Source organism: Chinchilla lanigera, unplaced genomic scaffold (assembly GCF_000276665.1).
Source record: "Chinchilla lanigera isolate Chin_1 unplaced genomic scaffold, ChiLan1.0 scaffold00167, whole genome shotgun sequence".
In the NCBI taxonomy this organism is placed as follows: Eukaryota; Metazoa; Chordata; class Mammalia; order Rodentia; family Chinchillidae; genus Chinchilla; species Chinchilla lanigera.
This window is the reverse complement of record NW_004955568.1, coordinates 78931-89044: the sequence shown is the minus strand read 5'-3', so window position 1 is coordinate 89044 and position 10114 is coordinate 78931. Positions and strand designations below refer to the sequence as shown.

At 46.6% G+C, this 10114-nt stretch overlaps 1 protein-coding gene across 1 annotated transcript; it reads right to left on the bottom strand.

Annotated features, from left to right (window-relative positions):
- Nucleotides 1-4337: 4337 nt before the first annotated feature.
- On the bottom strand, nucleotides 4338-8659 carry Hfe2 (hemochromatosis type 2 (juvenile)). The gene is made up of 4 exons (XM_005413418.2): nucleotides 8459-8659; nucleotides 6926-7129; nucleotides 6020-6561; nucleotides 4338-5553 (listed from the first exon to the last, which is right to left on the bottom strand). The coding sequence occupies exons 2-4, from the start codon at nucleotides 7020-7022 to the stop codon at nucleotides 4930-4932; spliced, it is 1263 nt and encodes a 420-aa protein (XP_005413475.1). The 5' UTR covers nucleotides 7023-7129; nucleotides 8459-8659; the 3' UTR covers nucleotides 4338-4929.
- Between the last annotated feature and the right edge of the window lie 1455 nt (nucleotides 8660-10114).

Here is a 10114-nt window from a genome sequence, read left to right as displayed (position 1 = left end):
TTATTTTGAGCCCCTTTTTAATTTTTTCTGAAATAAAGATTGAATTCAAGGTCTTTGTCCTAAGCTACATTGTTAGCTTTTTTTCTTAATTTTGGGACACAGTCTACCTAAATCTCAGAGTTGCTTATACTGGGCTCAAATTTGCTATTTTCCTGCCTAAGTTTCCAGACTGCTTGGATTGCAGGAGTATGCCACCTTGCTGGGATATGAGCTAAATACTCCACTGGTAATAAGGCTAACTCTAAGTCTCAGCAAAGGAAGAATGTTATACAACAGGAAATAAGTATCATTCACCAATTGGCCATACAGTTCTTGATCGACTTGAATTATCACATTTGTGGGATAAAGTTACTCTTGAATTAAGAGCTCCAGTAGAAGAGCTGTTCTTTTAAAAAAAAGTTAGCATTAAAATGCCTGTGTTCAGCAGGCACAGTGACCCAAGCCTATAACCCAACTACTCAGGAAGCTGAGGCAAGAGGGTCACAAGTTTGAGCCCAGTCTCAACAATTTAGTGAGACATTGCCTCAAACTAAAATAAAAAGTACTGGGGCTGTAGCTCAGCATTTCCTGGGTTCAATCCCCAGTACTGGATGAAAATTAAAAAAGAAAGAAGGTGGTGGGGAAAAGTTCACTGAAGATGCATCTCACTGGTAGAGTCCTTTCCCGGCATGTTGGAGGCCTTGAGTTCAATTTCTAGGGCAAGAAAAAAGAAAAAAAAAAACAAAAACAAAAACAAAAAAAACCCAGAAGGTTATAGTATCTGTAAGTCTAGGTTCATCCCTGAGTCTAGTACCCTAGCCTCTGCCCTTCATTTTCTCGCATTAGAACAAACTCTTTTCCAGGTTAAAGTTTATTTTAAAAAGCATCAGGGCTGTGTTTTAAGGAAATTGCAGAGCCCCGCAGTCCTCAGTGGAGGGGGGAGGGTAAATAGGGGATGAAGCATAGTAGAAGAAATCTGAAAAGGCAGCTAGGTCACCCTGTCCTGTAGGCCCTGGACAGTGTGGCTACATGTTTGGGGGGCAGGATTGTCAGGTGTGCATAAGAGGACAAGAAGATAATAATCCATAACTATGGGGTTAATAATACTCTTAGTTATTTTGGGCTGATCAAGTCTGCAATCTCCTGAACCAGTGTATGGCACAGGCTGAATAAAAAGAGGCAAATGGAATGATTTCAGAGCTCCAGGAGGATCAAAGCCCTCTCACAGAATTCAAGATTCTCTCAGGGCTAAGACCAAGACCTTCTCTGGGTGGCCTGTATTTAGTTATCAGAAGCAGGGAAGGGAGTACTCAAGACAGGCAGAACCACTCAAGGACTTCTCCAAGTAAGGTATTAAATTAATCCACCCAGGAGTGAGATGCCTGAGGCTATAGTCTTTACTTAGTTGAGGTTGGATGCAGGTGTCCTTGGCTGTGATCTTGTCTTATCCTTTGAGGCTTTCCGGCTTCATCTGCCATTACAGGCCTTAGTAGGGATTAGTGACTCACAGAGGTTCACTTACTATTAGTCCACTGCCCATCTCCAGACAAGGGGCCTAGGACTTGGACAGACAGAAAAGCCCATTGGTTAATTTAAGTCCTGCTCAGGGCTGCTTCGTAGTGGTCTCCATCAGATATGTGATTAAGTCAGGGAGAGCAGGTCCCAATGATGGAGTACCTGAGACCAGAAGGAGGGGTGGGGTGGGGCAGATGCTGAATACAAAAGTAATCTCCTTCGTAATTTTGTTCAGAGTAGCAGTATTACTCAGAATGATAGGACAAGAGAAACTGCATTTTTCTGGTTTTAGCTTCATAGTAAAGAGGTCACTTAAGTTCACTTAAACTGTAGTTGACACCTCTACACCCCAGTCCCCTTATCAACATGCTTAAAAGCAGAGTGGAACCATAAATTGGGAACAGAACAGATAGCAAATTGGGAAGTAGGTTAAAGGCTAACCCACTATGGTCATTGGAATTTGTTTGTCTGTCCTCCTGGGAGAAAGGTAAACTTTGTGCTAATTATGCAGTATTCTTGTGAGGTTCCTGAAAATGAAGTAATAGTTACTATGGAAACCTGAAATGTACTAAAACCTAAGGTGAGACTCAGAGTGACACAGACATCTTCTCTGACTCTGGGTTAGAGATGATCTGTCAGCCAGCTCCCATAAGGCTTTGTTCGTTCATGCTTTTTTGGTTTTCTTGTGAGCGTGTTTCTCGATGGACTTGCTTGCTGAATCAAGAACACACTGGACTAGGACAGCTTCTCTCCTTTTGGGGTGAGGGTGGGGGTGGGGGCTGTTTGTTGTTTGATTGTTTTAGTCCTAGGGTCAAGCCCAGGGACCTGTACACACTAGGTAAGTACTCTGCCACTGAACCACATCCTACTCTCTCCAACATCTTTTATCTTCAAACGGTGGGCTTTTTTCCCTTTCCCAACTCTCACTTTTTGGCTTCATATGAGAAGAGACTCCCCTCAGCTTCCTTCTCTGCTTAGCTCCACAGCCAGCATCTTTACTTGCTCCACCTCTTTGACAATATAAAGTAGTGGTTAACAGTTAATTTCCTAGGTCCAAATTGTCTGAATTTTCTCTGGCTCTGTTATTTATTAGCTGTGTATGTGTGTGTGACAGTAGAAAAGTTTATTTCTTTTTTTTTTTTTTTGTACTGGTAATTGAATCCAGGGTTTTCACACTGAACTGCATCCCCAGATCCCCTTATTTTTCATTTTCAGACAGGGTTTTGCTAAATCACTAAATTGCCCAGTCTGGACTCAAACTTGAAACCCTCCTGCCTCAGCCTCCTGGAATTTTGGGATTACAGGCTTGTGTGATCCTAACTGCCTCAAGAGAAAGTTTCTGGAAATCTGTACTTGTTTCCTTATATTAAAATAAAGATTAAAATGCTGCCTTCCTTAGAGAGCTATGAGTATTAAATCAATGAACTTTTATGTTTGTGTAATGCATAGATTGAACCTGGAATTGCCTGATTTTTTTTTTTTTTTTTTTTTTTTTTTTTGAGACAAGGCCTTACTATGTAATTCGGGCTGGCCCTGAACTCACTATATAACTAAGGCTGGGTTCAAACTCACAGCAATTCTCCTGCCTCAGCCTTCTAAATGCTAAGATTACAGGAGTACACCATCAAACCCAGTCACTGCCTGACAAATTTTAAGTTCTCAATAAATGTTAGCTATTAATAAAATTTAAAGTTCTTCACTACCCTTCCAAGGTGCTTCGTAATCTGACCTCTGCCTATGTAACTTTCTGTTTGTTTGAGATAGGGTCCCACCATGTAGGTCAGGCTGGTGTTGAGCTCAAGGCGATCCTCCTGCCTCTGCCTCCTCAGTGCTGGTATTACAGGTGTGTTCCATCACGCCGAGTCTATCTAACCTTCTATCTCATTACTCCTTGTGTATGCATTTGAGTTTTGCTGGTTTCTTCACTGAACCATGAACCTATCCTTAACTCCCGATGATTTCTATTGCCTGGAAGGTCCTTAACTCAAATCCTGCCCAGTATTTTCAAATCTCCTTTATTATCATTTATTACCTTTTTTTACCTGGGTGCTACTATGGATTGATCCCAGCCCTTTGCACATGTTAGGCAAGCACTCCACCACTGAGCTATAGCTTCAGTCCTTTTCTTAAATTTTCCTTTGAGACAAGGTCTCACTGAGTCATCTAGAGCAGTCTCCAACTTGCTATCCTCCTGCCTCAGCTTCCCAAGTATCTGGGATTACAGGCATGTCCTACTATGTCAGGCCTTACCTCTTTATTTCTCATCACCCATCTTCCCATTTGAGTTCACAGTACCATACAATTTCTTTTTTCCAGTACTGGGATAGAACCCAGGACCTTTGCACTGAGCTACATCTCCAACCCTTTTTTAAAATTTTCTTTTGCTGGGTGTGGTGTCTCACGCCTGTAATCCCAGCACTCAGAAAGCCAAGGCAGGAGTGCAGCATATTCTCCTACACAGTGAGTTCAAGGCCAGCCTGCACTAAGAATCGAGACCCTGTCTCAAAAAACCAATAAAGTAATTTTTAAAATTTTGAGGCAGGATATCACTAAGTTGCTACATTGCTCATGTTGGGCTTAAACTCATGATCCTCCTGCCTCAGCCTCCCAGAGTGCTTGGATTACAGGTATGTACCACCACACCCAGTTTACCATAAAATTTAGTATATTACACAATCCACTGTTTTGTGTGACTCAGCTTTGTTTCTCTAATAGCTACAAACTGTCTGAGGACTGGAAGAAGAGCTGCTCATTTCTGAGCCTTCTTTTGGTGAGGTGAGCACATTGTCTTTGTTCTACTAACTACATCTGTGAAGAGATTCAACATAGGCAACAGAGGGCAGTATGGAGAATTCATAGCTTTAATAACAGAATAGTTAGGAGTGGGGATAATAGCTTCTATCCTATCTGTTTAATTCTCCAAAATACAAGTCCCTTCACCTCAGACCCAAACAGTGTCCTCATTTCTGAACCAAGAAAGCCAAATATGCCTTACCCATACATATTCATCAAATAGACTTTTTTCTCTAATTATTTTTCCTCTTTTCAGTTTCTCATGGGTAATGGTCATGTCTTTCTCTTTTAATTCTTGCCTTCTACAAATATCAGTGCTTACATTCTTTACTGATCATCAGGGACCCATATAACCCCCAAGCTTGTAGGGCCACCTCAGGAATAGATGGATTGGAACAATCAGCTTACTATAAATAGGACTGAGACAATTGGTGAAGAGTCCTCCAGCGATCCGGAATGCAAACACCTTGCCCAGAATCCTTATTCTGTGATCATTTCAACCCTGGACCCCAGCTCTGGATAAGTGTCATTTTTTTCACATATCTCTTAGTCACCACCGTTTTCTTAGCAGCTCTGTGTATTCTTTCACGCCAACCTTTGTCCCCAGTCATTTCCAAATTGGTCAGGAGACTGCTGGTCTACTTACTGAATGCAAAGCCACAGAACAAATAGCCCTGAAAGAAGTGGGCCTGGGAAGGTTGCTGGGGAGAGAGGAGTCCCTGCATCTGAGGGGAAGAGGTGCAGCTTCTCTAAGTCTGGCAGGAAGGCTCGGGCATCCTCCAGAGCTGCCTGAGCCGCTGTGGTAAAGTTGGGGTCACCAGAGATTGAAACATCAAAGACACAGGACTGGAAGTACGCGTCTTCAACTGGAAGCCCTTCCTTGCACAGCTGTCTGGCAGTATCTAGGGTTATAGCTCCCCGACGATTGCGCTCCGAGCGAGACAGTCGCTGACTTGGGGGGCACCCCCCAACACAGAGCTGCAGGTCCTGCTCAGCTGAGAAGGCCCTGGCCACATCCTCTGCCACTTTGATGGAGAAGGAGAGCTGCCCAGCTGTCTGCCGAATGACTATGGTTGTGCCAATGTAGGCAGCTCGGATCTCCACATGGCTCCCAGGGTTAGCAGTTTTAATGGACAAACTTGAGCCTCCAGGTCGGTCACCTCCATTGATAGAACCGTCTTCAAAGGCTGCAGGAAGATTGTCCACCTCAGCCTGGTAGACCTTCTGATCAATGCATTCCTGCATGTTCTTAAATATGACGGTGAGCTGTGAGGGTAAGAGGGAAAACAATTCATTTGGGGCTCAGTGTAGCCTCCCCCCGTGAGGCCTTATACATAGTCAGAGATCTGCCCCAAGTAAGGAGCAAGGTTTCTTCATGGCCCTGGATCCTCCATCTCTTCTCCTATTCTGTTCCAGTATCGCCTCATCGCTAGGCCATCCCTCTCTCTATTTTTTGGTCTCAACAAGTCCCAGAGAGAAGGAAAAGCATCCCTTCTGAAACGCCCTAGCTGCCCTACTGCCGGCTTCTTCTACAGTGTTTTCCGCACTAGAGTGAAACTTGCCTCCAGGGACACTGATGTGCAGTGCGTGCTAGGAGGAAGCGGCACAAGGGTGGTGCAGGAAGAAAGGAAAGGCAGCTGTGCAGACACAGCGGGGATGGGAAGGGGCTGGTACCCGGAGGTGACCCAGAGAGGATCCTGCTGGTGGGCTAGGAGGAAAACTGAGTCCCTACCTTCCGTGTGGTGGTAGCGTTGGCCCCCGATGCCACGGGGGAGCTGGTGGCCTGGACAAAAAGGAAGTCGTTATCCAGCAGGGGCCAAGCTCCTTGGACGCGGCACGTGTGAAAGTGGTGGTGGAAGCTGCGCACATGGGGGTCCCCGAAGGAGGCGCAGTGCAGAAAGCCCGGGGAACGCCCGTGCAGCCGTGAGAAGCGGCCTTCGTAGTCGCAGGGGTCGGGGCCGGCGCCCGGCAGGGCGGGACCCCGGGGCGGGGGCGGGGCCGTGGGGCCCTGGCGGGAGCAGTTGTGCTGGATCATCAGGTCCTCGATGCCGTGCACCGCCGAGTGGAAGGCCAGGTCCCCGCGGCACGTGCGGGCGGTGCGCCGCGTGCAGAGCGCGTAGGAGCGCAGGGCTCGGCAGAGGCCGCCCGAGCCCGGCCCGCCGCCCCGGCCCGCGCCGGCTCTCCGCGGAGCTCCCGGCGAACCCCCTCCTCTGAGGCTCAGGGTAGACGACACGTACTCGGCATTGCAGCGGAGGATCTTGCACTGAGAGTGAGCTGAGGACGGAAGGGAGAGGGTGGTGAGACGGCCCCCAACCCCGCCAGGGAGTGCGCTCCTGACTCTCCCGAACCTCAGCAGAGGGTGCAGCTGCCCCGACAGCCCAGCCGAGGCCGTCCTCAGCCCCCAGCCCCAGCTCCCTGGTTCTCTCCTCGGTCGGTCTTGCTGAAGATGGACCGTCCCCTCATCTCTTCTCCCTGCTGGCCCAGCGCCTCCCCCAAGTTAAATGGAAAGTACCCTCCTCGAGAGGGCGGCAACCGAATACAAGCACTTACACCCGCATCTCTTAGCTCACACGCGCTCACACCCCACCCCTATGCTGCCCTCTAGGCTTCCCCAGCCCCTTCCCTGACCCTTCCTTACCATGTCCACAGAGGAGCAGCAGGAGAGTGAGAGTGCTTAGAGTTGGGGGACTGCCATGGGGGGACCGGGGACTAGGGGACCGACTCGGATCCCCCATGCTATCCAGCCAGGTCCCCCCCGGCGCCGGTTCTTCCCAGCTGATGACCTTCCTACCTAGTGAATTGTGACCGGCAGTCTTGGAAGTGACTGAAAAAAGAAATTTGGCTGGGCATGGGAAAAGAGAAGAGTTGAAGATTGGTCAGGATGGTGTGAAGAGAATCTGGGGAGATCAAGAAAAGGATGAGCAGACTGGAGACTGGGGAGAATGAGGCTCCCCAAACTACAGTGTGGCTGGTAAGCCTCTGTCCTCTGCTCCTGGGCCACTCTCAGGTCCCTTGTGCAATACCTCTAGGTGGGGGCGGAGGGAAGGTTGAGTGAACTTGGGGGAGGCAGAGTCCACTGTATTGCCCCATCCTGAGCTACCAAACAGCAGATATGTTTGGAGGAATCATGGGGATAGGTTAGATCTCGGTCATCCTAATGGGTTCCCCAACAGAATTAGGATCTGAAAATACTTCAGAAATACATCTCTTGCGGTCCCTCCCATCACAGGAGATGTCCTCCAGAAGTCATTCGTTTCTTTTTCTCCTTTGTGTCAGAAGCACACACAAAAAGAGTAGAGGTGGAATACTTATCCCTTCTAGAACGTTAGTCTTCAAACGAAAAGGGAGCCAGTCTCTTCCATCTGCTCTAAAGGCCTACAGTTATAATCCGTCTACTCATAGAATAATGGCTGCAAGCAAAGCATGTGATTCAATATTTGTTTTCTTCGAAGCTGACAATTCTTGTGTTTTTCCAAACCTAACTGAAAAACCACTCTTTCCATTATTCTGTCCTTTGCAAATTCAGAAGTTCCTAGTCTTTTGAGGGTGCTGGTTGGGGAGAGGCTAATTCCTTATCTCCCTCCTGCCAAATTATGGGAAGGGTCCTGCAGGAGGGAGAATAGGACAAAGGGAATGGAGTTATGGGAGAAATCATATACAACAAGGAGTATCCTTGGAAGCTCATATGAAGAGTATTGCTAAGTAGGGGTAGAGTAGAAGAATGTTAAATTTGGCCTTGACGAGAAAACTACAGAGCAGAGGGCATAGAGGACTCCTCCTAAAGCTTTAGGACAAATCTTGAAGTGGGAGTTTAGGGTAAAGCTCAGTGGAAAAGTGCATGGTTAGCATGTGCAAGGCCCTGGGTTTACACAAGGCCTTGGGTTTGATCCCCAGCACTACCGCCAAAACCAAACCAAAAACCACATATCTTGAGTTAACAAGGTATAGTTAACTAAGACTGCTGGAGGAGAGACAACTTTAAACTTCAAATAGCTTGAAGTCAGAGACCAGGAAGAAATGTAACAGAGGAGAAATGGGGATTGGGGCACACTGGTCAAGAGACATCCTACCTTTTGGACCAGAGACATTCAAGTAGGTGTCTGCAATTTTACAAAAGTCGTACCTCAATCCAAAAGCTTTTCAAAGTAATTGCAATCTCATTTTGACTTACTGTTTCCAGTGGTCAGACATTACTCTGATATCCAATTCTTCAGCCATGGTTGCTTATTCTGCTGGCTTGTTTCAGCCAGGGGTCCCCCGGCTCTTTCTTCCTGTTTTCCCCAGCTTCGCAGCCGCAGGCGGGCTGCAGTCTCCCTGAGGTCAGGAAGCCAGAGAAGGTTTTGTGGAGGGGAAGGGGGAGGACATGGCTTGCCAGAGGACCGGACAGCTGAGCGGGGGAGGGAGGTGGCTACTGAGTTGACGGTTTTAAAAATAGCTAAGTCCAAAATTCCAGGAACATTGGTGGCAGTAGGGTGTGGGAGTGGAGGCAGTGGGGAGGTAGGAAGGTTGGACAGAATATGGAGAACTGAGTGCCAAGTGCGTCTGGGGGAGAGAGGCAAGTCAGATATCCAGTTCCAGCTTATAGGTCTCTGTAGTTACTGCCTTCTCCAGGAATCCCTCCAGTATTCTCCATAATGAGCTCCTGGCCTTTAAAAATTACAATGGACAAATGCATATCTTCCACTTACCACTTCTATACTGCGCAGTACTTGTAGTTTCTATGTATTATATCTGGGACGAAGCTGACTGTAAAAATTCACAGCAGAGGTAGTTCACAGCTCCTCCCCCATCTTTGCAGAGTATTTCAGGAACTAAAAAAGCCACCTGTCCAGAGAAGAAATCTGAGCTCTGAGTTGTTTAGGATGAGGGGTTGTTCAGAATCTCTAGCTCAGATTCTTGCAGCTGTCTATACCCCTGCCTCCTCTATTTTCATTACCTTAGTTTGCACAGCACTTCTTCCTCCCTCCCCTTCATCATTGCACAAAGCATATGAGCTCAGAGTTGCTGGGAGAGAAAACCAACAAAAGCAAGGATGTGGGGTTTTTTTTTTTTTTTTTTGAACGTTAGCAATCCATAGGGCAGGAGAGTTGGAAAGAGAAACTTTAAAAGATTCAGAAGTTTACTTTTCTGTCTTTTTAAGATATTGTAGCTGGGCATGGTGCTGCATGCCTATAATCCCAGCACTTATCGTGAACTCAAGACCAACCTGAACTACACAGTGAGACCCTGTGTCAAAAAAAAAAAAAAAATTGTAACCAGGAAATTTAGCCATGTGATGTTTTGTGCAACCACAGGCCTATCTGGGATCACCATCTTGTAGCACTTGCCAAGAGAAATTAACACAAGGGTACTACAAATAATGTCACTGAGGCATCTATACTGATCAGCTCTACATTTGTTCAGAATATGTAGGTCCACACAGCACTCTTCTCAGACATGCACACTCCACCCCCTCATAATGGAAATTGCATCCTGGGTCTTCGCATTGAGCTACGTCCCTAGTCCTTTTTAAAATTTTTATTTTTTTGAGATTAAATTGTGATCCTCCTGCTTCAGCCTCCCAGAATACTGTGATTACAGGCATTTACCATCATCCCTTAATTAGTTTTTGTAGTATTGGAGATTGAACCTAGGGAGCACTGAGATACATTCCCAGGCCTTTTGATTTGTTTATTTGGAGACAAGGTCTCTAAGATGTAGCCTGGCCTTGAACTTTCAATTCTCCTACTTCAGCATCCCAAGTAGCTGGCATTAGAGGTGTGCACCACCATGCCTGGCACATATATATGTAGTTTTCTAAAAAATTTAGTTTTTCTTTCAATTGCAC

What these genes read in the sequence shown, in the direction of transcription:
- Hfe2 (XM_005413418.2), bottom strand. Translation starts at nt 7,022, where the DNA reads ATGGGGGATCCGAGTCGGTCCCCTAGTCCCCGGTCCCCCCATGGCAGT. An exon ending in GCTGCTCCTCTGTGGACATG is followed by an intron (nt 6,562 to 6,925) that starts GTAAGGAAGGGT and finishes TTCCGTCCTCAG; the next exon opens with CTCACTCTCAGTGCAAGATC. An exon ending in ACGCTACCACCACACGGAAG is followed by an intron (nt 5,554 to 6,019) that starts GTAGGGACTCAG and finishes TTACCCTCACAG; the next exon opens with CTCACCGTCATATTTAAGAA.